Below are 25,335 nucleotides of genomic sequence, written 5' to 3' on the forward strand. Positions count from 1 at the left end.
GTCGGAATTTAATAACAATATGAATTTATTCCGATATTTCTGCACAGGACTGAAAATAAAACAAACCCACCCTCGGAATGTTCCATAATAATAGCCACATTTATTTTTAATTCGAGACAAAATTCTCTTTACACGATACTGTTATTTGATCCACGTCATGTTTTTAGCGTTCACGCCAAATATATATATATTAATATATACATTTACAATTCCAGAGTGCATACACGTTCAAATGCATTAGCAGAGGAGTGACGTTTTTGAATCAAGTAGTCGTTCAAGACGATGCATAAATTAGTAACTTTATGAATAAAAAGTCATTTTTTCCCTCTCTTTAGTGGTCAAAATCATACAATGCCTTTTCACAAATGTTACTCGGTCAGTAGTGGTACCAAAATATGAAATATCACGCGGCATTTTCGTCCTAACAAAAACAACAGCATTCCACTCATTCAACATCACAACAAGGCAAACCAATTATTAATATTTCATTTTTTTTAAAGGCACGGGACTCATCATACGTTCATCCATACAAAGAGTCCTTTTCTTTTCTACTTACACACAGGCTGTCATTATATATTAGGAATATTTTCCTTTTTTTTCCCAAGAAAAAAAAAGAGCTGGCATCCATCAAATGACTCATCAGTAACAAAATCAGAGTAATTCAACGTGTTGATCGCATATTGAATTACGATACAAGTACAATACAGCAAGGTATTACGCGAAAAAATGACATCGTCGTGTATGATTATCTGTTAATATTCCTGCAGTGAACTTCATTTAGTTTCCATCTATACGTAGGAAGCCTGCCTAGCAACAAGTGAAAAAAAAAAACATCATTTCGTCACCTTCCTTGGCAGTGAAGAGTTAAAATGGTCCTTTTTGGGGGGGTGTTGTTTTAAAAATAAATATTGACTGTCACATTCTTATTATTATGCTAGTTTTTGTATGTCACAAGTAACATAATTTCTTTAATAGGCCAACCAATACTAATTTTGACTGATTTAGTGGATTGTTAGCATAAATTAACGAAAAAGGCTAATGGCTAAAAACAATACGTCAATGCATAACTGCCTGCTTATTTTTTTTAACGATAAACCGTGATACCCGTGAAATTTTGGGCGTTTTCCACCGTCCATATAAAAAAATTTAACATGCTAACCATAATTCTTGCAAAAATCCCGACTTTGGAAACAACAGCTACAAAGCTACCTTAACATCTACAGTTGATTTGAGTTCATGCAAAAAACTGTACACATCCTGCCCCCCCCCCCCCAAAAAAGAACCAAAAATTGCACAAACAACATCCATCGGTGGCATTTAAAAGGAAATAGCAGCGTCGAGAACACAATTGAGGGTTAACGTTTTCCGTCACTTGAGTGCAAAAAACACGTTAAAGAGTAAATGATGCGCGACCGTCAACATGATTAAAAAAAAAAAGAAACAAAAGAAAATGTGCAATAGTTCAAGTAAGTTAATCCTTCAATAGTTACTGACACGACTGCGGCCGAGCCCGAATGGCGACGACAACACAAAGGTGGCGTACAAACACTCTATTTACACGGGGGTCCGGGGACCCCCGCGGCTACTCACCGCACCGAGACGTCAGAAGGTTTCTCAACCTCTACAGGGGCGTGTCGTAGACCCGCTCCAGCGAGGCTTCCTCGCCGTCGTCCTCCGAAGGCGACGTCTTGTTGTTGAGGCGCTCGGGTACGGCGGAGGAGGAACCCGTCGGGTTGGCCTCGGCCGGTTTGGCCTTGCCGCTGTCCTGGACAAACTCCTGGATCTCCACGGGGAGCCTGCGGAACTTGTCCTGGTACTCCTGGTCCAGGTCGCTCTGCAGCTGAAGAAAAGGTAAACAGATGTGATCAAACCTCAACCTCAGAAACACATTTTTTGGGGCATTTTTCGAATCCTCGATTGAACACGATGGTGACATTTATTCCTTTGCCCGCCAATAATTGCTTTAATGCTGATTTCTCTGTTTAACTACCCGAGCGGCTCCCCCGGGGAGAAGCGTAATTAAAAGAGGAACGCCATCACAGTCTGCGGGCAAGACGCCGGGCTCATCCAAAACACTTTTCACTCACGTTGTCCAATTTTCTATTTTAGGAGATTTACGGCCACAGCTGAAGCCAAGTGATGTCAGAAATATTAGTACATTGTTAAAGAGATGAGTATACTAACGTACATTTGATAGGGGAAAAAAATACTACTAACCCGGTGGCCCAGTGGACGAGTGGTTAGCGTGTCTGCCTAGCAGTCCTGGGATCGAGGGTTCGATCCTAGCTGGGTCCCTACAGTGTGGAATTTGCATGTTCTTCCCGGGCTTGCATGGGTTTTCTCTGGGGAGTCCGGTTTCCTCCCACACCCCAAAAACATGCATGCTAGTCTTGAACACTCTACCCATTGCCACCAATGCAGGTCCCCATGGTTGGCTGGGATTGGCTCCGGCACCCCCCAACCCCACCACCCTTGTTATAATCAGCGGCATGAAAAATGAAAGACTGATATATGGTTCTCAAATGGTCAATTTAGGTATGAGAGATATTGTATGACCAAAAAAGCCAGATTGTTGAAGTGAAGGTGCAACAATGTCCTCCCAAAAACCTGCTTTTTGGGGTCCTCCTGGTATTTGGCATCTCAAGGTCACCTTGTAGGCATCATCTCCCTTCCACCCTCCCTTTTTCCCTCCCGCCCGCTCTCGCATCCTTCTTGGCGTCTCACTCTCAGCGCGGGTCTCACAGAGCGGACATGTCGCCTGTCACATTGCGAGCAGATGGCTAAAAATGCACCGCGATGTGCACTGCGCATGACCTACTTAGGGGGTGGGACTAGCTCAGTGCGCCCGTCCACGTGCTGGCGCCAACTGCCGCTGATCAAATCTGTCATCTTTCAACCCCCCCGATGACATCCTGGCATATGCCATAAAGGTTTCGGTCGTGGTGGTGCTGAAAAAAATGTCATTAATGGCCTATTTTTAAACGCCTGCTTTGATTCCATTGAATTATTTACATTAAAAAATATTTTTTGAATCTAAAACTTTGAAAAACCTCTTTCCCCTGAATATTGAGATATTTAGATTAAAAAATACATTATTAGTTAAAAAATGTGAACCAAGGAAAAAAAATACATGCAAATATTTGCTATTTAAACACTAAAAAAGAGGATTTGGAAAAATGTGAATGTCTACAAACCACAAATCGACGATAAGAAAAGCTGCCAATCGATTACCATATTTTCCGCCATATCAGGATCCAACTAAAAGACAAGATTGGTTAGTCACTGCATGAAATTCACTTTAGCACAGTTGATGTACAACTACTGCGCCTAATAATCCAGTGCGCCTTGTTTACGAAACAAATTTCAAGATAAGCCGTCTGAATGAAATCGTAACCAAAAATGGGCCACCCCCGAGTGAAGCTAATGATAACTTTAAAAAAGATCTCAACTCTAGCGACCAAAGTAAACTTTTCCACGTGATCTGATCTCCATTCCCGCTGGACCACCACCACCACAAAGTTCCACCTCGCATGCCAAGGAACCTCTTTGATGCTTGGTCAACAAACGTGAGCGCGCCTTTCCTAAAATACAACGCGCAGCGTGACCTTCTTCGCCGGCTGGCCTCATTTCGAGGAGCCGTCGAGGGAAAGGGAGAAGCTCGACAATTTCAAGTCCTCTATTTGTCTAGGATGGCTTATTCTCACTGACTGGGCTGGGCTTACTTGGAGGATTTTTGAAGGAAAAGGACGATGGTCTTGCCCACTGTCTATGAGAGCGGAAAAGGAATAAAGGAGAAATCAAACCACTTTGTTGCCATTGATATTCTTGACACAATCCGGCTCCTAACTATGAAAGTCTACTGCGGCGACTGAGCCAAAGAGACGAAAGGAGGCCATTCTTGCGTGTGCGTGTGTCCTTCGACGACCTTATTTTTCTCCAGATTCTCCCAGAAACGGTAAAAATGTAGAGAAAAACAGTTATTCCCAGAATGAAAGTTCTAAAGGGAGGCAGGTCATGAAATCTCTGCTTTCAAATGGGGGATGTTACGTATTTTCAGTTTGTGACAAGGTATTTTTGGTGGAATGAAATAATGTATCAATCCCAGAAGAAATAATATAAGCAGAAATATGGGAGTGTCAAAAAAGCACACTTCTAACTTTAAAATAAATTTCTACATTTTTTTCTTAAGTACTACAGTTAGAAAAATCTATGTGAAAAAGTTCATCACTATTGGAAAAAAAGTACAAATAGTTAACTATTACTGAAATCCTATTTAAAAGTAATTTGTAAGAAATTAGAGAACGGCAGACCATTTTTTTTAATATGATAATAAAAAAAGTTCATTGCTGCTAGTTATGAATTAAAAAAACAAGGCTAAAAAGAGTTTAACCATTGCCTATAACACTTGTAAAAAATGTTTTTAATAATACCACAATTTATCATTTAGTTGAAAAAGTTACCACAACATTGATAAATGACACTAACTGAGCTGAGGTCCAATTTGAAAACATCATACCAAATTGCACGTGTTCCACTTTGTGATTGTTTGTATACAAACACACACACGCACCCACATCATTTTAGCATAATTAAGCCGCCTATAGTTCCCTGCGGGAATCTTGCATTATTGATGCTCACTCGGCCGGTCGGGGTGATGCGGATCAAAGTCGATGATGAGAAAACACTGAGGCCACCATCTTGATTCTCTGCAACCTGTTTGACGCATACATACCCGCACACACACCCACAGTTGTGGGACTCCCTCCCGCCTCGCCACAGATGGAGAATCCACTTCCGAATGAGCAGATTGCAGAGAACCATGAAGGATGGAGGAGGAGGGCAGGTTTCCATGACAACGGTGCACATGTGTACGTGTCTTTGAGTGTGTGTTTGATTCAAGACACATGCTGTACGCACATAACGATGTGAGATACACTGCTCCATAAGCTAAAGCTCTATTTAGTGTCTATCGATCACGCTGCACTTGTCTTACCTTGGGCCGTTCGTCCAAAATCTGCTGTCGCATGTCTTTGTGTTTCTCTTGTAGGCGCTCCTGCCGTTTACTTTGCGCATCCTCCAGCTTCAACACACCCACACAAATATTTTCAGCAGTGCTTAAAATGTAAACATTGTATTAGGCATTCCTAAAAACAAACTTCAGGGGTGAAGATCACCAGGACCAAGTAAGTGTATGTAGGGAAGGAGGTGTAAAAACTTTTGAGACTTTTTGTTCTTACCGAATGATGGAGAATGTTAAAGACAGAATGGGTGAATCCAATTTGGGATTGCATGCAATGCGGTCGATGTTCACTCGGTCTTACCCGTTTTATGTACTGCACCACTTCATTGACAAACGACCTGTTTATCTCCAGTTTTTCCCTGCGGGGAACAACGAACTAGTTTCTACATCGACAGAGACACCTAGAGCTCATATCCATGCATTACAACACTCACTCTTCGGTGACGTTCTTGTCTTTAGATTTGGCTTCGCTTATCTTCTCTTGTCTCTTCTTGTCCATTTTCTTTTTCAAGTCTTTTTTCTCCCTGTAAATCACGATGATTTAAAAAAAAATATGTCATGTTCAGTTAAATATCTAAGTTGTCCTTAAAGGATGAAACTGATTTAATGCGCCACATGGGAGTTTGATATACTCCTTTTATGGTTGTTGATACTGTGTTGCTTATTCAGAGAATGAGGATGGACAGAAAACAGGTTTTAGGGGACAGCGAAGAAGACAGAATGGAATTGTGATACAAAAATGAGGATTTTTTTCATTTCAAGATGGTGAGTGACGCACTCACTTTTCGCAGATGTCTCTCAGCTTTTTTAATTGTGCACTTTGACACTCTTCAGCCAGGGCAGTAAGTTTTTCCACCAGCTGGAGGCAAACACAAACATCTGGTTATGTGATGGAAGAATATGTATAAAATAATGGCGTCATTCCATTTTAGGGAGTTTTTCTTTCATCAGAAACCAAGAAAAAAAATATAATTTCAAGTGGAGAACAACAGGCTAAATTTAAGATTGACAGTTTTTGAATAACCATAAACAGTTTTTTGGTGGTCAGAGAGGGAAAAAACGCCCTTGAGTATTAATCATAGGCTATGAAAAAAACTATTTAAAAAAAGTGTGACTTATAGTCTGGAAAATACGGTACTTGACTTTCTGCATGTCTGACAGTCGGTCACCCGTTTCACGGCACCTGCTTGATGTGCTCCCTCTTCTGGTACTTTTCGCTGTAGTACTGTTCCTGGCGCAGCGTGAGGAGCTGCTGCTGTTGCTGCTCCTTCAGCTCAGAAAGACGCCGGCCGCACTCCAGGTCCAAATCGCACAGTTCCCGGTCCAGCGCGGACAGAGACTGTTCTGACCGGCTGCACACAGACACCGCAGTCGGATTGAGAACTTTCCTGCGGTCGAGGCAACCCAAGCGTAGACCGAGAGCGCCACCTACCTTTTCTTACCGTCTCGTTTGTGGCTCTTGTGAAGTGCGCTTCGCCGCCGCTGCTGCTGACTCTGCAGCTCGGCCGCACGAGCCGTGTGCTCCTTGATGAGCTCGGCCGTCTTGCGGTGGTGTTTTCGCACCAGCTCCTTCATTTCCTTGTACTGCTTGCGTTGTTCGCGGACGAAACCCTTCAGCTGCTTTAGCTCCTCCAGGGTCAGCGCTTCCACTTCTACGACGGACAACGCCATTGGCGAGGAGGTCGCTGGGACAAAAGAGACGCTTCTTACCGGTGAGGACGCTCTGGATGATGTCCTCGGTCTTCAGAGGGGGTTTCAAAGAGCCTAGGATACAAAGACTGTTTCAAAAAAACACTTCTTGGAAAAAGTTTTTTATTGCCCGCGGAAATTTGGGAAAATGTCATAAAATAGGGCCCGCACAAGAAGCTTAATTTTGATTTACATTCCGTTGCACTTCTCAGCTTGAAAATGAGATGGAGCTAGTCACTTAAACAGCACCTGCAGATTGTGGTTGATGTCCGACTAGCGACGGCGCTTTGGGGGCGATGGGGGTGTGGCTTAGTCCGTTTTCTGCCGGGAGTGCGGCCCTGGGGTCCACTTTGGACTCGGAGGGCGGGTCGCTACCTGCCTCCACCTGTCCGTCAAACAACATCAAATTTTATTGTTAAAATATAAGGATATAGTATTAAATTTCCATAGTCTGTTTGACAAATTTATATACAAAAAATGGACATTTTCTGTTCTCCAAAGTTAGTTTGAGTAGTGTAAATAAAGGCACATTTTTTACTGGATTAATCCCATGTAGTCCATAGCTAACTTCTAATTAATCATTTGTAAAAATATTTTAAATGGAATTAGTATTTTATATATTACAAGATACAACCCTGACATACGGGGGAATACTTACAAGTGTCTTTATTTTGTAAAAATGCTGCCATACCTCTTTTTCGGCTTCGTCATCTCCGCCCTCCTCCAGGGTGAGAGCAGCCAGCTGATTGGCTCTCTGCTCCATCAGGTTGACGTAGCGGATGGGATTGGACAGGGCCTCGATGACATCTGAGCATGGAAGGCGCATAATGATGATAACATTTGATAAGAAGATTGCCACGCTGGCTACTCACCGGCAAACGTGTCGGGAACGTAATCTTTGACTTCCACGTACACGAAAAGGGCGGGGAGCGTCAGAGTTTGATTCTTCTCGTTCCTCAGGTTGACGTAATGATACCCTGCAGCGAGAAGATGTTCCGAAACTCGAGAATTGTTTTGAATTCCCTTGGAATTTTGTCACTCACTCACCTGGCCGTATGGCCGACACAGGAATGATACGGTGTCCTATGAACTTGCCGCCTTCTTCGAAGACGGCGATTCTAAGCGAAGCCAACGTGGGAAGGACCAACTTCTTGAAGACGATGGGCTCCTCGTCCCACACGGGGTTGACCGCGTTCCCTTGCGACGTTTTGGTCTTGAAGGCTTTACGCTTGGTGTCCACCGGCAGGCCGAACGTGTCGATCTCCACGTAGGTGCCCACCTTCTTGTCTGACAAGAACTGGCCTGAGATGATCTGGAAGAAACCGAGCAGAGGAAAATTGGAGTTTAAGTCCCAAACAATAGTTTGTAATTCCACGTGTTTGTTTTTGTTGTGGTCTTTGTTCACCTTGACAGAAAGCGTATTAGCCACGATTCCATCCACGGTGCTCTCGGTAAATGGATCAAAGTTCTTGTCTGGCCGCCTCATGAACTCGGGTTTGAGACGGAATCCCGACTTGCCGTTGTACTCGTACATGCCCAGGTTGAGCTGCATGGACAAATCTGCGGGCGGGAAAAGGATCCAGATTGGCAAACTTTAACAAGAACGTTGACAGCAAACTCACCGATGGTCTGGAAGTTGAGCGCCACCAACTGGCAGCCTGCATTCCAGAAGAGTTGAGGGTTGTAGTTGGATGAGTCCACTCGGGTGCCTTTGGGGTAAATTCGACTCAGCTGCATTTTGTTGTACCTAAATGGTGCCAGTGAGATTAAGGACAACACTGCTAGCAATTAGCCATGTCCCTGATTGGATACTCAGTGGAGTATCAGTTTGTGTCCAATTTGGATGGTAGTGACAAGGATACTCCACAAACTCCACGGGAGACTTGGTGAGCTGCTCCAAAGCTTTGGTCTCAACGAAGGACGACATCTGGTAGCCCCGACTGGTCTCTGCAAGCGCACAACAGCAAAAACTGAACAAAAACCCCTACCAAAAAAAACATGTCAACCTACTTTTAGATGCCTCGAAACTGTGGAACTTGACGGGTTGGATGTAGATGACAAGATTGGACATTTCCTCGGTGGCGAACGCCTCACTGCCTGCCGTTCCCTAGAAGGTGATCCGTAAAGACGAAAAAGATCCATTGGATCAGAGGTACCTGGAATGTACGCTAGAGAGCAGGCTGGAGCCGGCACCCACTTCGTCCATGGATCCCTTTTTGCAGTCGTCATCATCGTCGTCTTCGTCCTCGCTTTCAGCCTCCACCTCACCTTGAAAATTGTGTCCAACACAGTTAGTTAACTAAGTTGCTTGAACGATTGCTTTTAATCCGTTGGTACTCACCGATGGATTTTCTTCCTTGCGGCCTCAGGCTGAGCTCGGCGCCCTCCGGTGGATGGGAGGACTCGGTCGCATCCTCCTTAGTGGAACCTGCGGCACAGAAAAGTTTGAAATCAAGCAAAATTTAACTCCGTCAATGTCACTGGAAGCAAATGTCCGCACATGATTAAAAAATGTAAGTGCACTTTTTTCCCAGTTTGACAACAGCACTCAGATTGAGCATGTTGCCTATTTTTTTTTAACACCCGCAGCGTTCCTTCCCGCAATCCACTCATCTGATAAAGAGGGCCATGAAAGTGATGAATGCTAAACAACGAGAACCGCGTTGCTCCGTTTACCCCAACACATCATAACAACATCAATCGTACCGGCTCCTGGCGAGGACGGCTCGCAAACGCTGGAGGAGTCGCTGCAGGTGTTGGACACCTGCTCGGACAGCTTCTTCTTGGCGCTGCCGTCCGACGATGCCTTGTGGTGCTTCTTTTTGTTCTTGACTAGGATTTTGCCCATCAGTTCCATGGGGCTGGGCAGAGGAACACCAGACTCCAACTGGAGAAGAGTAAGAAAAATGCTGTAAAACGATGAAAACCATACAAAGGTCAGTGCAAGAAAAATGTAAAACAAACATTCTGTCCAAAATTATTCGTATTAGCTAGAGCACGTGTCTTTGATGCACTTATCAACAAGGAAAAGGAGCTGAAACCACCAGCAGAGGGCAGAAAGAGATCATTTTGTTTGTCTACCTCTTTACATGAATAAGAATTCAATGGGTAGGAATTGGAGAAATTGACAAATTTGCAGATTTTTTAACAGATGAGGGACAGTATACGTAAAGATTTAGCATGGTATATATGCTGTGGTAGTAAATAAATGCGTCAACTCAAGGACTTTATGATCATCAGTTAAAGAGAAAAAAGCTTAATATATTTGATGAAATGAAATTAATTTAAAAGGTCTTGCTCTGATTGATAACTTTGTTGCGCGAAAAAGGAATTTTCAGATTGTTTAAAGTTAACACTAATTATGTTTAACTTGAGAAGACAAGCACTCTAAAAGCAGGCTAGCACACTTGTCACTTATTTACAGCGTTTGGACAGTGTTTAAAAAAAAATTAACGACAGACACAACTCATCAGCTGCAAACATTTCTTTCAGCAAAACATCCATCCATCTTTCTCCACCTTGTTTTTGGAAAGTGAATTAAAAACAAGAAAACGGCGAGCGCTGTTCATTTTCCTGGCCTTCGCTCCACGCCGGCGGCTGCGTATGAGATTTGACGCCGTTCCCGATTGGCATTCGCGGCACCCAGCGCATTGATTTGGACCCCAAATGACTTGGGTGAGTTCAATTTAACTGCCACCAGGGCTTTTTCTCTGGAAATAAAAGTAGATGCCTGATGCACTGCCTGAAACAGCCAACATAGAGTAAAAAAATCTGTTGATGGCCCAAAGTCAGACACATATCAGAGGGTCCTTATCACTGTTTACGGCGGGACGAACAGGAAGCTGACTTTTCCTGTCACTTCTTATATTTATGAGCTTGCCATAAATCAAAGTAACAGCCCGTGTGAATAAAAACAATGACGTCAAAGGTGGCCGTTGACAACAGAGAAGCTAACAAGGGCTTGACGTTACCATAAATATAGCTATGATTAAATTGGACAGCTTGAACTACCAGAGTCTCAAGATCAAATGTATTGACATTGAAATACAGGACTAGTGTTTTGAAAATAAATATATATATAAAAAAAATCCAACAATTTGCCGATTCTTTGAGGGTGCTGACATATCGAAATGTCAAAATATGTAAGAAATATGGCAAATCCAATCCTTCATTTCTTACCCTGAGAGGTGGTTTCAAAAGGCAAAATGGCAGTTTTGTGGAGATAATTTATGGTAGCATCAGCATGTTTTTTTTTTTTTACTGCAGGCTCAGTTTGGACCAATCCAGCCACATTGGCCTATCTTGCCCCCCCCCTTAAAGTCGCCCGTCATTGCTTTGACCTTCTCCACCCGATGAGGTCCCCCGACTGAGCCACTGCTGAGGGGAGATAATACTCAAAAGATGCTCCCTCCCGACGGAACATACGGAAAGAGGCAAGGAGACTACGTGTGGAACCAGAGTCCCCACATAATGACCCTGTGTTAATCCACACAATGACAGCTTTGGAGAAAGAGGGCCGACAAAAGGGACAAAGCGGGCTTTGGACCGGTAGCCATGGCAACAGAGGAGGACCCAGTGAAGAAAAAAAAAAAGACACGTTGGAGTGACGTAATAATACGCTTTGGCGACAATCGGACAAACGGCGGTACGATGCCATGCGCCAGTTCCGTTTACTTTCTGCCAATAAGTAATGGATTATTCACCAGGTGCTAAGACTGCCAACCTAGGGGAACATGTTGCTGCATCTTATTTAACCATTTAAGATATTTACTGTAAAATCAGTTTTGGAAATGCACTTGATTCACTTTCTATCAATATGAATGCCACCTGAAGTATTGATCAAGTATTGTTGTATTTCCAAGTATTTACTACTACAAAGTGGGAAGGTTGGCATCGTTTCAAATGGATTGGGAGCATGGGTCTTGGCCAGAGGAAGAACTTTTGCTCATTTCTCAGAGCTCCTGAATACCGTTCTGTTGCCGTATCGGTATCGGCGCAAGGCGAGTATTTCCACTTGAAACTATCATTTTAAATCCACAATTGCAACAATGCTATGTTTGGATTGGACTGTGAGGACACCCGTGGGAGAGTTTGGCTACACAGGGACAAAGGCAGCTTGGGCCCGGTAACTATGGCAACAGAAGCCAGCCCGATAAAGGAGCGCCAAGAAAAAGCGGCGCTAAGATTACGCCGTTGTCGTCGGAGCATTTTAATGGCGCGCGGCTGCCCGCGAGCGAACGGGAGTGAAAAATTGTGAGAAACTAAAAGACGTGCATAAAATGTAGCAAATCTGCGGGTGGCCATTTTGAAGTGTGACAGACGGGACGGGACGACCGGCGCCAGCACGCTTGGCCAAATGCAACACAAACTGTGGATACCAGTTCTTAATGTGAGACCACACAGAAAATAAGTGTGGCGTAAAATACTGGGTCTTGTATCCCATTATTTTTGTGGTAATTGGCTGTGAAATGTGCAGGTGTACACGTCGTGTTCGCGAGAGACTCACGGGATATTTCTCAAGAGTTTCCGTCAACAAGGCGTCGCCAAATATGGAGCGACAGTACTCCGCCATTTTGGCCTGCTGCTTGGGTCTGAAAGACAAAACAACAAGAGATTGTGGAGTTAGTAGCCAGAAAGCAACAAGTGCAACGATTTCAATTCCATTTTCCAGTACTATATTACAGTTCCTAAGAAGGAATTTATTGTTCATCCCGACTTGGGTGTCTTAACCAGACTCACGAGTCGACGTGGTTCTCGAAAGACAAGATGATGGGGAACGGGGAGGTCTTGAAGGCGCACTCCGCGATGGCCTCGATCACCTCCTAAAGACGGCAAAAAATACAAACATCATTTTTGACGAATCCTAACTTTGCTTGCCTTTACGTACCTTAAAGGAGACTTCCGTTGTCATGGTGAAGCCGTGAGTGATGACGGGTTCTTCTTCAGTAGTGCGTCCCTTCCAGCAGTCCAGTTCGATGCAGCGGCAGCCCGACAGAAGAACCTGCTTGTACATCTCAACCGAGGAGTTTCCAGCCAGCTGCCCCGCTACATGGAGAAAAAAAACCATTTCAGTTTGTATCTTTATTGCTCTTTATTGCAATGAAATGCTCAGTTAGAGTTTGTGTACATTAGAAATCGCGCCGAGGCGGATTTAAACCGCTACGTGACCGGCCTTAGTACTGTCGTGAATGCTAACAAAAGAGGGATTAAATACTGCAACTCTAAACCAAAGACTGGTTGTGACATAAACAAAGAAACCATGAAATTAGACCCAAATTCAGCAGATTTTGCAACTGAATCGTACCAAGCGAGATTATGACCTAAAAAAAGTGGCTATGTTGAAATGCAAGCCAATCATCTCCTACTGTAAAATCCGAGTCATCCAGGAAGACATTGGAAAGCTTTCTCATTTGCCCATTACTGGAAATTCCGTCAACTCCCATCGGAGGAAACGGTCTACTTCATAAAAGTCCATACCACAACGGAATCCAATCATTGAAGGGAAACGTTTTAACGTGCTGGTTTGAACGATTTGTTCGAGCGAGTTACAAGGCCCAAAAAAAGTACATGTAGTACACCTGCGATGTGCGTTGGGGGGCGGGGCTTTTCGTGTACCTGTGAGGTAAGTGTTGTGTGAAGAGTTGATGAAGTAGTGCGAGAGGGGAAAGGTCATGTCTTCACTCTGGTCCAGTTTTTCTGGGGGAATGATGCTGTTCTCCTCGCCGTTCAGGTACCTGGCAAAGCCTTCCAAAGAGATCTGACCTGTGAAAATGAAAAAAAAAAACTATAAAATTGTGGGAATATTTTCATTTTAATACACAAATAGATGATGCAACCTGTCTTTGCTATGCTATTAAAAAACAAATCCAATTCAAATTCGGCGCACGCGCTCGCTGTCTTCTTTAGCGTTAGCATACTGCGCTCAAAGGCAAAATAATAATAATAATTTTAAAAAAGGAAAGACCACTAAGGCGCTACTGGGCACGCACACGGATTCTGACGTTATACCAAATATGCAAAGTAATGCGTGCGCCCGACCCCCCAGTATGTCCCCCCGGCCACTTTATGCTAATTAATGCGGCGCCGCCCTCTGCAGAGTCACTTCTTTAATTAACGACAGGCTGTCTTGTGTAAAATGGCAGCTCTTGGCATCACGGCTATCCCTGAAGACCGATGATGTGGGTGGGGGGGCCTGACTTTCCTGGCCACCAGCAGGTAAAACCCCTCCTACCCATGTGTAGATGCTGCCAGGAGGGGAAACATAAAATACTGGTCGGTGTTGGCAGGGTCATTTGATGGTTTTCACCTATTATTATTATTTTTGAAATCCTTGAAAATTACCATTCAGCTTCTGGAGACTATTTATTTGCTAATCATAGCCACGCCTCCCAAATTCCATGAGGCTAAATGGAAGCGGCACTCAGGGATGAATATTAAATGTTTCATTTCTGGCCAGTCATCAAAATATGCCTCCTTCCTTAGAAAGAAATGACCAAACTCAAAATCCAGGCCGTTTAGTTGTGAGCTTCTTCAAACTGTTTTGCACTTCTTCTAAATTGCACACTGCTGTGAAATTTGTCGTCAGGGGCTGAATTTAAAAAAAAACATTCATAATCCATCAAACCCATTTATATATGCTGAGTATCGGCTAAGTTCCATTTCAATAAAGCCATTCTCTCAATGACAAAGACGACACTCTGGTGGTGTCTTGTTCCTCTTTTAACAACGTTAGCATACATCCGAGTCATTTAAAGAGCTGCTAAGAGACCATTATTGCCACATGAAATCAACGTTGAAAAGCGAGGAAATGATAGAACGCTAACATCGGATCCTCCGAGAGGAAAGCGACGTTCAATTCGAGCACTTTGACTCAAACGACTGAATCGAATACAGCACATTTTAAGACTAAAATGCCATCGTCCTGTCATATTTTGCTTGACCTCAGAAAATGCTTCTTTAGCGTGATGAGATTGTCACAAATGGAGGCAACCATAGAAAAACTGCACGTTTCGATCTGGAAAAAAAAAATCTCTGGAAGCCAAATCTGATAAGAGAGTTACATTTTACAGAAGTGCCCTTGAGTGATTTAGAAGTGGGGCATACGGCTGACCAGATGGCAGCATTTCCCTTCCGGCGGAATAAATACCTCACCCGAGGGGTTTGGGGGTGGCGTCACCAAGACAAGGAAGGACGAGCTTCCAAGGAGTAAACACACAACAGTGATTACATTTCAATAACACGCTTGTTTGAATGCGCTTTAGAAATGACGAGAGCTCATTTATTAGGCAAACTCGATTGCCTATCTCGGCGAATGAATACAAAAAGCTATTTTACAATGTATCCACCATGAATCCATTCATCCAAATTCATCCAGTGTTGGACTCCATTAACGAGCAGATTCGAACAGATTGTTGTGAAGCCTCGACCTCGGAGGCGGAGGAACTCGCTTACTTGCGCCGGCCGAGGCTGACACCCGGGACGACTTGAGAGTCATTCTCCATTGGCTGCGGCTCGTCCATCTAGCCGCTCGTTCATGAATTATTCGCCCGGCACGTCACTTTGGGTGTTCAATTTTTTAAAGCCATAAAAAGCGGGTCGGGTTGGCGTGCTCTTCATCGTATTTCTAGCTCATGCTTCAACTCATCGGCGCTCTTTACCAAGCGGGGGTTCACATCTGTTGGTCCTGATCTTGTAAACATGAGTCGCAAACATTGCTTGTTCTTGGCAGCCTCCAGCTGCTACCCCAAAATATACAAAAATACTAGCCAGGACATTAAACGTAAAGGCAGTGAAATACTATAAAAAAGTGGAGTTGTTCTCTCAATGGAAGCTAAAGTACTGTAGTGATGAGTTTTATCCCCACGGAAAAGGACTAGGGTCTCCCCCAAAAAGTCTGACCCTATCAAATGAATAATCATGAAATTAAATATGCCAGAAAAAAATGGATGATAAATTTGATAATTGGATGGATCATTTCAAAATTTAAAGCCCAAACCACCATTAACAGAAAACGTCAAATTCAGTCTCTCCAGAAAAAAAGAATTTCTCTCATATTTTTACGATACATCAGGGAAGAAAATATCACAAATATGTCAAATACTGTATTTTCACGACTATAAGGCGCACTTAAAAGTCTTAAATTTTCTCCAAAATAGACAGGGCGCCTTATAATCCAGTGTGCTTTATATATGAAAAAAGATTTAAAATGTGTCATTCGGTATAATAAATTATATGTAGGGTCAAAATGAATCTTTGTTTTAGCTTTTTATTTTCTTCAGTGGCCCTAAAACTCTTCTGTACATCCCGATAAATTTGACCATTAGTAAACAATTGTCGACGAGGCATGTCCCAATAAATGTTGTCCACCTAATAAATGGTAGAGTATATCCCAGAAGGTGACACTGACCGTTCTGCGCGAGTGCGGCGTTGGGTTCGTATTTGTCCAGGAGCTGCTGGACCTGCTCGGCCTTGAGGGGCGGGTACAGGATCTCATTGAGTCGGGGGTCTCGCTGCTTGTTGTTGATGAAGTCGGTCATCTGCTCCACGCTCATGTACGGACGACTCTTTGCACCCCTGACGGAACAAGAAGTTCAAAGTTCAATGAATGTCCAGACTTAATTCCAGAAGATAGTAAGGTCACAAATTAGGAAGATCAAAAAAGTCCAGACGAAAGGATTTTGATTGGTTGGACGCCCTCAGACGACAAACAAACAATTCAAATGATATACATCCAACCAAACCTATCTTGCGACTGGCTGGGTACGTTGTTATGGGCTGCGGCACCCCCGTGAGGATAAGCGGTTAAGAAGCATAATGAATGAATCGTGGGAGTCTCCTCGACAGAGACTCGTTTTCAGGTTGTTTCTAGCAGCCAATTTCATTTGAATTGAAAATCAATACAATTCTTTCTCCAAATTGGAGCAACCAAAGAACGGAGATTTAGTCCAAAGTCCAAAGCAATAAATATTATCATCCTTGTTATTTCCTGATCTTAGTGCTGAACAAACATCCACCAATTACCAGATCGGGAAAATAATTAAAGGTTGTTCCGGCTGAACGAGGTGCTAGATTTCACTTTAAAAGCTTTTGTGTGTGTGCGTGTGTGTATGTTGCAATTCAATCGTCATGAAAAGAGAAACGGGACAATGAATCGCCCCTTTTTGCGTCTCTAAATAGACTTGCCCTTTCTCCCACACCATCTACCGATGCCATTGATAACCCTTTTCTCTCTCTTTTTTTTATTCTAAGGTTACCAAGGCGAAGGCACAACTGGATTAATAAAAGATGTTTTTTTAATAAAAAGCGGAACTTCCTACACGTCAGAGAAGATGTGGTCCAGTTCTGGTCGGGCACAGATGTTGCTGAGAAAGAGGTTGTAGACCTCTGCTGTGAAATCTTCTTGCGGGATGGAGTCGTTCTAAAAGTTGGGGAAAGAATAAAAAATGTCAATAAAACGACTCAAATGGGATATTCATTGGTTGGAATGTTTTTTCCCTCAATATCAAGCTAGCTATTAGTTACTAATGTGTAATATTTTCTCACAGTCTACGAATAAACTATCTCTTCAGAAACTTTGTGTGTGCCTTAGTAAGCAAAAGCTCCAAAAGCAACCCAAAATATGCCATTTTTAATGTGTTCAAATCCACATTACAAACGGGCGTTACCTCCCATTACCTGTTCCACAGTGATCATTACGCTGATACGCAGGTGAATGACTCACCGTGTGTGTGTGTGTTTTAGGGATTAACAGGCGTAGCATTTAGCTGTAATTACGAGCCCGCGGGAACAGGCGCGAATCCCCGCGGACTTTCACGGAGGCAACACGTTTGCCTCTCCTTGTGCTAATTAGCTTCTACTCACTCTACATACACACATTGTATTCTCCATGTTTGTATTCGTTTCCTTTTACCACGCAACGACTCCATCGACAACATTATCCTCGTCAATGAAAATTTCCTCGTTTATTTAACGTGTTTGTCGCGAAAATGTATGTTGAAATGACGGCTAACGGGAGGGTCGTTCCCCTGGTGAAGGCGCGAGTGGGTGCAAGGGACATGCGACCGGGGTAAAAATAACGCCGTTGCATCGATGTAGTTGCCCGGGGTGAGTTTGTGTCACGCAAGCGAGGGTGACTCAGACGACGGGGCTCAAGAACGAGGCGAGACAAGGACATCAAAGTGGGGGGAAAACTGCGAATGTTTTGGCGTCTCACTCTGCCGGAGGGAAGGTTGCAGTTCTCCAACGCCGTCTCCACCCGCTTGCGGTCCGACGAGAATATTCTGAAGATGCTGCGGGGACGACAAAGGCCGGAAATGAAGGAATTTTGTAAAAAGACACATTTCCAAGTAGAAAACTGAAAATGATAAGATTATAACTAAGCACCATTGGTTTTCAGATCAGCTTTTTCAAAGGATTTGGACCAATTTTTCAAGACTCAAAGACTGTCATCATAAATAAGAGATGCAAGCAGCTGAAACTCGGGTTTGCATTGCGCCTTTCGTGAAAGCCGAGGCGGCTTTACAGAAAAACACAAGAAAGACGAGTGATTTCTGATTTTCAAACAATGCCCTGTTTTGGTTTTTAGAGGGCAAAGTTCTTGCTGAAGGCTCTGGCCTCAACGATCCCTTCTACGATGAGAGATATCGACTCAAAATCTAGCAAGGATGTCGCGGCATTTATATGTGATAGCGTTAGCATTAGCTATTCCAGCGAGAGGGAATTCTTAAATAGCATATGTGGAAATCGACATGCCCAGGCTCCCTTTTAATGGCAAATTTAGCTGGTGTATCCAGATTGACTCCCCTGCCTTTCACCTTTAGGCAGTAGTGTGCTCTTAGTAAATCCACTTTTAATTAAAGCTCTGATTTAATTGGCTCATTCCACTCCGAAGTGTATAAACCCGGGCTCCCTTCACACTTTTAGAGCCGCTCGTATATCCCGCGTAAGCGCCAGCTAGCATGAAGGCCGCGTGCGAGGAGGAATGAAATAAAAAAGTAAAAAAACGAGAGTGAGATAGAGAGGCGTCTCACTTCTTGACCGGGATTCGACCTTCAGGGTTGAGCTGCAGCTTCAGTCGTGTGTATCTGCAAACAACAAAAGCATTCTAAGCACAACTTGCTTCAACGTACGATGATGAAATATTGTGTCAGGTGACGAGGGTAGATAAACACGGGCGGCTACGCGCCGGTTTGGCATGTTTAGGCTAATCTGAGACGATGCTATAAATAGACGCAACAGGAGCCGTGGCCTTAAGTGGCTGCTGGCTAATAATTAATATCCACAACTTTCACCGCTCACATTGCATTCGTGCTTCTGCACTACATGTTCTTTGGCATTTTATATTAATTAAAGAGTTAGAGTTAATGATACTGTGTAAACATGACTTGTTAAATGATGCTTATTGTCCATGATGGCGGTGTCGTAATAATAAAAAAGCATATATTGTAAAATTTGTAAAGAGGAAAACGTTGTTTTACGCAACATCATGCAAATAATTATATAATTTAATATGTATAATAATAAATATACCTCTAAAAATAGGAACATTTACATTTTGAAAAGGTTATGTCGCAGAAATTCTCCCTAGCAATAGCAACCAAAACGACCCAATCAAAATAAAGTCCTGAAAGAAAAGCATTGACATTTTTTTTAAAAATATATTTGTACTTTTAGTTTAAAGATCAACAACAGTTCTCTTATATTTTATTAATTATTCATATCTTTTCCCAATCATATGTGGTTTTCCCATTGACGTTGCACTAATTTAAAAAATCCAATAGTCTTAAATGTTTTTTTCCCATTGAATGGCAGTGCCAAAAATTCTGCCTAGCAACAAGTTGGCCCATTTTCATGATTTATACCCGTTTTCCCCCCCATAAATAGCACATTACAAGTGCGGTCTGAAAAACAAATGTCTCTTTTAAAATGATTACTCAAAGAATATTTTTGGCTGCATATGATAAATAAAATCCGCGGACCAAAAGCCCAACACGCAAATTGTTAGCGTGCTCTGTTCGCACACATTAGCGCCACGCCGGAGGACAGAAGCCGATGGAAGTCCGCCTACCAGCGGTCGATGGCCGCTTTTATTGTCTCGTAAGTCAATTTGCCCGCTTTATGGAGGGAGGGGGGCACGGCGGGTTGGTCAGATAAACAACAAACAGCCGCATGTTGTTGGCGGATTCATATTTCAGGTCACTCTCGCCGAGGCATCCGACGGCGTGCCGCTGACGGCTTACGATGACGGGCTTTTAGAGTCATTGGCCGGGTCGCTGTCGGCTTGACGCAACGCGATGCGAGTCGAGCGAGGGTTGGGCGGGTAATTTATGACCGGTAGTGTGCGTGCGTGCGTGCAAGCGTGTGTGGGGATGGCCTACGCTTTTTCCAGGCAGGCCTCTCTGGACATGTTTTGCACCAGCAGGTTGGAAGCCAGGCTGAATAGTTCCTCCGCCCATTCCTGAGGGAAAGAAAACACACACATGGGCATCCTGAAAAAAACAATAAAGTCATGCACGCCGTTCTGAAAAAAAAGAAGGCTTGGCAGAATTGACGTCGTGCGTCAAAAGCAACAGTTTGGACCCGATTAGCTGGGGGAATGAGCTGTCGTTGTTGCCATGGTGACTTGCTATGGACTCTTACTGTATAGAAGCGGACAAGGCAGGAAAGTGCTAGTGTTGTTCTAGCATTTGCGTGAGAGCTAACATTGACTTTCAGATTTGACTTTTAGACTTAACCGCAAGTACGGCACATTTAGTATTCGAATTAAAAGCTTGATGGAAATAAAAATGGCTCATATAAACATATACTCCATGCAGCTATTCTCCCATCTACCTTTGCCGTCTCCTCTTGGAAGGCCATGAAGTTCAGGTACGTGACGTTGACCATGTCGGTGCCGCTCACCACCGTCAGCATCCTGTTCTCCATCTTCCCCGCCAGCGTACTGACGTCCAGCAGCTCGCGCAGCTTGGCCTCCTTCGACACACGAGAGGCAAACGTGTGTCAGAACAAAGTGGACGGGATGACAAAAAGGTGTTAAGCGGCGCCAAAAGAGCAACGGCGAGGTGTCACGCGGGTAACCAGGCCGCGTTGTTCTTTTGCTTTTGCCCTTTTAAGACAAGCAAAAGTGGAAGTGTGATGGGGGTGCCATTTCAGAGCTGAGGATGTGGGAAATGTTCCTATTTTCAATTGGGAAAAAAAGATGGTCAGGCGTAATTTATGACATTGATGAATCTGCGTCATGGAATAAATGACAGTATAAAACAAGTGGACCTAAAATCCTTCCCTGAGGAACTCCACTTTAAATTACAATGTGTTTGAATGGATTTTTCTGATATACATTATGGACACTGCTCATTTTGTGAATAGACATTTTTTTGTACCATAACATTACAAGATTCAAAAAATGAAACACCTGAAACACCTCAAATTGTACTAAACCTGATACGCTAAAAACATCCATCATTGATTATTATTTTTAAAATTTCTCTACAGTTGTATGACATTAACAATAAATCATTCACTTACTTACCGTGAAAAATAAAGCTTCATCTCAGAAACCATTGACAAAATAAAGCCTTTTATACATACATTCATTGTATTGAAATAAAGTGTTTGCTGAAGAGCCATCACTTAGTTTCTAGCGCCCAAAATAATCCAGAGAGCAAATCGATACATTTGACCTAACCTCCCTTGATTTTACACGCGGAGCCATTTCAGCAAAGTTCAATGCGCTGTGAGAAAAAACCCAAAACAAACAAGGTACCCTGGCGGCGTTCCAGCTCGCCAGGATCGACTCTGGGACGCGCATCGGGGGACGTAATTGTCTGAGGAGGAGGCGGTAAAACAAATATACATTTAAACAGCTCATCTGCGTGCAGCAGAGCCTATTAGAGAAATACAAAATACCTCTGAGGCGGAATAAGACTCTCTCTCGCTCTGCGGCCCGGCATACAAAACAGTCGCTTAATTAACAACAACAAAAGGTCTCGCCGAGGCTTTAGCGGGGAAAGCCAACCGGTTCCGATAACCCAACAAATCAGACAAAGAGCTTTGTGTGTTGCCTCGCTCGTCTATCAAACTCGGACGGCTTGGTCCGGAACGTCGCCCCCTTTTGGCGGCGCTCTAAGGACGAGCCTATTCCGTTTTTCGTTCTTACGACCGGGGGTTGGTCCGGTCCGTCTCTCAGACCATCAATCGGGCTGTAAAAAAGAAGAGGCGGGGGAAGGCTACTTTTCAATTTGCTAAAATCCCTAGCGACAAGTTAGCTCGTAGCAGGGGGGTGACCAGAAGAAAAATCTGGAGTAAAGTCAAGGACTGGTAAAAAGCCGTGGGAGTGAAATGCAATTTGCGACGAGGTAGTGGAGGGACGGCACGGGTCATTAAGCTGAAATGAGAGAGCGCCTTAGTGCGCCGCGATACATCGGACGGACAGATCCGTCAATGAATCAATCGGGAGGTTCATTTGTGTTGGAACCACGGCGTGAAACTACCTCCGGGATTAATAAAGGTCGAACTAGATGCTGTTTTGAGGCCGCTGCGAATAGCCATTTGCTCATATAATAAAAAAGACTCCACTCTTAATACCAATGTTTCTTTTAACATTGATTCAGAAACTGAAAAGAATTAATTAAGTGAAACATAAAACAAATTCAGACCATAAATAAGAAAAACAAAGCATAATTGGCATTGGATCAATACCCAACAAAGCCTTCAGCATTATCCACCAACTACGTCTACGGTAGCGAAGCAGAGCTAATGCTAATCTGGAACTTAAAAAACCTTTCGCTTCACGCCCTCGCTGTGGGAGCATCAAGCCCCCGCCGTCAGCCCCCTCTTTCTTCCTCGCTGGCCGTGGGCGTGTAGTTGAGCTTTAAAGCTTCTCCACTGATCAAACAGCCTATTTAATTGCATGGAAACCTTTCAGTGCAACTGTCTCCCGCCAGCTTGTGCTACAAATTTGTGGAAAAACAAATCGGAAGGATGTACAAAATACAGGTGGGAAGGAAGGTCTTGTAATAACCTCCCCCACGCACGAATTGAGGGCTCTCGTAAATCAGCCGCAAGGACGGTTCAAAGGTCAAGGCCATTGCGAGACGCATATAGATCCAAATGATGGATAGCGATCGCCACGGATTGCTAATTTTTCTAATGAATCCGTCGAGGAAATGCCGTTTATGAAGCGCCCATTATTTTTCCTGATAGGGACTTCAACAAAGGTAAGGCTAGTTTTATGTTGAGGGGGCTCATGAAGACCCCTTTGGTGCCGTGTTATTGCAGCTCATTGCATAACCGCACATGAAAAAGTCCATTTCTCATATACGAGTAAAACGTGCCAATTTCCTCCCCGTTTCCGCAGCTTTATTTCTTACCTCCGAGTCCGGCCGCACGGTCAAGGGACTCGAGACCGTGTAATGAAAAGCATTTGTTTTATGTGCCAAAATGGTTGTTATTTCCAAATAATAAAAAAAACACAGTTGGCCAATTTTTTTTCCGCTGGAGAGAGAGAGAGGAAGCCAAGGGCTCCTCTGGAACAGATTAGCAACCACTAAAGATGAGGATTTACTTAGCCGGGTCACTGATTGGCAGGCAAACACCCACTGGTAATTAAGTTGGTTTCCTTGGTAACGTACACCTGGGAAGAGGTGTCACTTTGGTTGCTCTTCTTCGGGGGCCATTGCAAAAGTATTTGGACTGGGAGAATGAAAAAAAATGTAAAGGTTATTGTCAAGAAACAGAGTTTTTGTAGCACATTCACAAAGGTATCGGATGGGTATTTAACATCAGCAATAAAAAATAATGGCAGTAATAAATTGATTGGAATATTCCTAACCAAAATATCGGCTGAATAACGAACTACCCTTTTGAAAAATAAATTTTCCACATTTTTACATTACTCAGCTCCAGAATGCATCACTCTTTGATTCCGTATCAGAACCAACATCTCACTATTTTGCCTAATAATGGCCTGATGCTGTTATAGAGACATTTTGGTGTGTGCTTGTGTTTGAAATAAAGTTTCATAGCACATGAACAAAAAGCCATATACGTATCGCCCTTAGGCAAAGTCCAGGAGGCAGAAAGGGGGCGCAAAGACCACATTTGATGAGGTGGAAGCTCTCTACCTGCAAGCCACCATCAGCACCTCATTACCAAATCCCCCCAAAGCAAAAAAGGCGAGACTTCATCTTCCAAGCGAAGCGGTTGCATAATGACGCGTGACACTGCCAAATCCAAAAGCTGCGGAATTTCATCAAGCGGCAGATGCTTGGGGAGGGGGGATTGGGAACAATTAGGATAGTATTCTCACTGCTACCTCTTCCAAGGTGGGCTTGATTTCTTCTTGGTTTCTATGCTATAAGACAGGTGGGACAAACTGAGTTTAGCCACATTAACGCCAACGATGGTGTCATTGTCAAAAAATGTGACAGCGTTAAGAATTGCGAAGAGCGGTAAAGAAGACAAAGCGGAAAAATGCTGACGGGATATTATTTCATCTGTGCTTAAAAGCATTTCCTCCGTGTCGGCTTGTTCTTGGTATTCCGTTCCTCACAGGCTCACCCACACGCTCTGACTCATCCGCATCAATTTTCGAGCTGGATGAAGCCCAATTTGTCTGTCAAGCAGGTGACGGTGGCCACTTAAAACAAGGCTGTCAAACTCGGGCCACATTAACGCCAACTAGTAGGACGCACCATTTTCCATCTGGCCCAAAAAGTGAACTTACTTTCCGTCATTGAGCGGCGAGTAGTACATAACTACAGTAATTACGGCGTTCTCATTAACTCAAGGGGCAGCGACGTTGACAAAATGCTGGCTCAAAGGAAAGAATCTTTGCGTGTTTTCATTAAAAAAAACACGTAAACAGAGTAATGTGCTCCCACAAAATATTGTCGTAAAGACAGTATTTGAGGAAGTGGACAATTTAAAGCACATCCGCAAGTGTCACTATACAATATTACATAACGTAACACAGTCGTGATGCTAGTCAGCTCCTACTACTGAAAGAAACAGGGAAAAAAAAGGACAGCAGACACTTGTGGTGAAAATTATTGCAAAACGTCACAAGCGCAGGAATCTGCTTAGTGTCCTAAACGCACCAGACGGGAAACCAGGACACGGTCACATGGAAATAGGAAGAACTGACTGGGGCAGACATCCATATTTTGTCTCCATACGATAGCACCAGAGGGTCAAGATCTACTGCTTGAGGGCTGCACTGTCTGTCAATTATTTACTCCCAGAGCCCATTGAGGACACTTCCCCAGGCTGGCCTCTAGGGCAAGACTTGAGGCTAAAAATAAAATGTCGACAGTCTCTGTAAGGACATTTTAGGGTTGATTTGAGGACCTAGTTTAATGTTCCATTGTTCTTTTTGGACTATACATAAAGCATCGTTGGAGTTATGTTTAAGTTTAAGTTATGTTATGCTACGTCAAAGTTCTGTTACGTCTTGTTGAGAAATGAACGGCCATTTTGGCTGACTGAAGTCTGACGCAATGAGCAAATCTTTTGATTCATTGTGGCTAATCTGACGCAAAATGTTCCCGCTTTATCGTGTGACCCAAATGGAACGGCGTTGATTGGGCCTGCGGGCTAAGATCAGTTCGCAGACATCATTTCATGCAAAA

At 43.6% G+C, this 25,335-nt stretch overlaps 1 protein-coding gene across 1 annotated transcript in view; it reads right to left on the reverse strand.

The window, feature by feature from the left end:
- Positions 1-7: 7 nt before the first annotated feature.
- The window catches only part of plcb1l (phospholipase C beta 1-like), a 76,423-nt gene continuing 51,095 nt past the window's right edge, over positions 8-25,335 (reverse strand). Inside the window, exons 8-36 of the mRNA XM_077587163.1 lie at positions 20,540-20,680; positions 20,086-20,165; positions 18,739-18,792; positions 17,922-17,997; positions 17,026-17,126; positions 16,116-16,282; positions 13,325-13,471; positions 12,597-12,754; positions 12,449-12,531; positions 12,216-12,300; positions 9,416-9,596; positions 9,051-9,137; positions 8,907-8,977; positions 8,720-8,816; positions 8,572-8,656; positions 8,332-8,456; positions 8,115-8,269; positions 7,757-8,021; positions 7,582-7,686; positions 7,401-7,516; positions 6,959-7,094; positions 6,731-6,784; positions 6,453-6,672; positions 6,204-6,372; positions 5,803-5,879; positions 5,455-5,544; positions 5,322-5,379; positions 4,994-5,080; positions 8-1,840 (exon numbers count right to left, since the gene is read on the reverse strand). Of these exons, the coding sequence (XP_077443289.1) occupies positions 1,622-1,840; positions 4,994-5,080; positions 5,322-5,379; positions 5,455-5,544; positions 5,803-5,879; positions 6,204-6,372; positions 6,453-6,672; positions 6,731-6,784; positions 6,959-7,094; positions 7,401-7,516; positions 7,582-7,686; positions 7,757-8,021; positions 8,115-8,269; positions 8,332-8,456; positions 8,572-8,656; positions 8,720-8,816; positions 8,907-8,977; positions 9,051-9,137; positions 9,416-9,596; positions 12,216-12,300; positions 12,449-12,531; positions 12,597-12,754; positions 13,325-13,471; positions 16,116-16,282; positions 17,026-17,126; positions 17,922-17,997; positions 18,739-18,792; positions 20,086-20,165; positions 20,540-20,680 (3,489 nt within the window). The 3' untranslated portion in view covers positions 8-1,621. The remainder of the gene's footprint in view (positions 1,841-4,993; positions 5,081-5,321; positions 5,380-5,454; positions 5,545-5,802; positions 5,880-6,203; positions 6,373-6,452; positions 6,673-6,730; positions 6,785-6,958; positions 7,095-7,400; positions 7,517-7,581; positions 7,687-7,756; positions 8,022-8,114; positions 8,270-8,331; positions 8,457-8,571; positions 8,657-8,719; positions 8,817-8,906; positions 8,978-9,050; positions 9,138-9,415; positions 9,597-12,215; positions 12,301-12,448; positions 12,532-12,596; positions 12,755-13,324; positions 13,472-16,115; positions 16,283-17,025; positions 17,127-17,921; positions 17,998-18,738; positions 18,793-20,085; positions 20,166-20,539; positions 20,681-25,335) is intronic.

The sequence above is a fragment of the Stigmatopora argus genome, chromosome 19 (assembly GCF_051989625.1).
Source record: "Stigmatopora argus isolate UIUO_Sarg chromosome 19, RoL_Sarg_1.0, whole genome shotgun sequence".
Taxonomy (NCBI): Eukaryota; Metazoa; Chordata; class Actinopteri; order Syngnathiformes; family Syngnathidae; genus Stigmatopora; species Stigmatopora argus.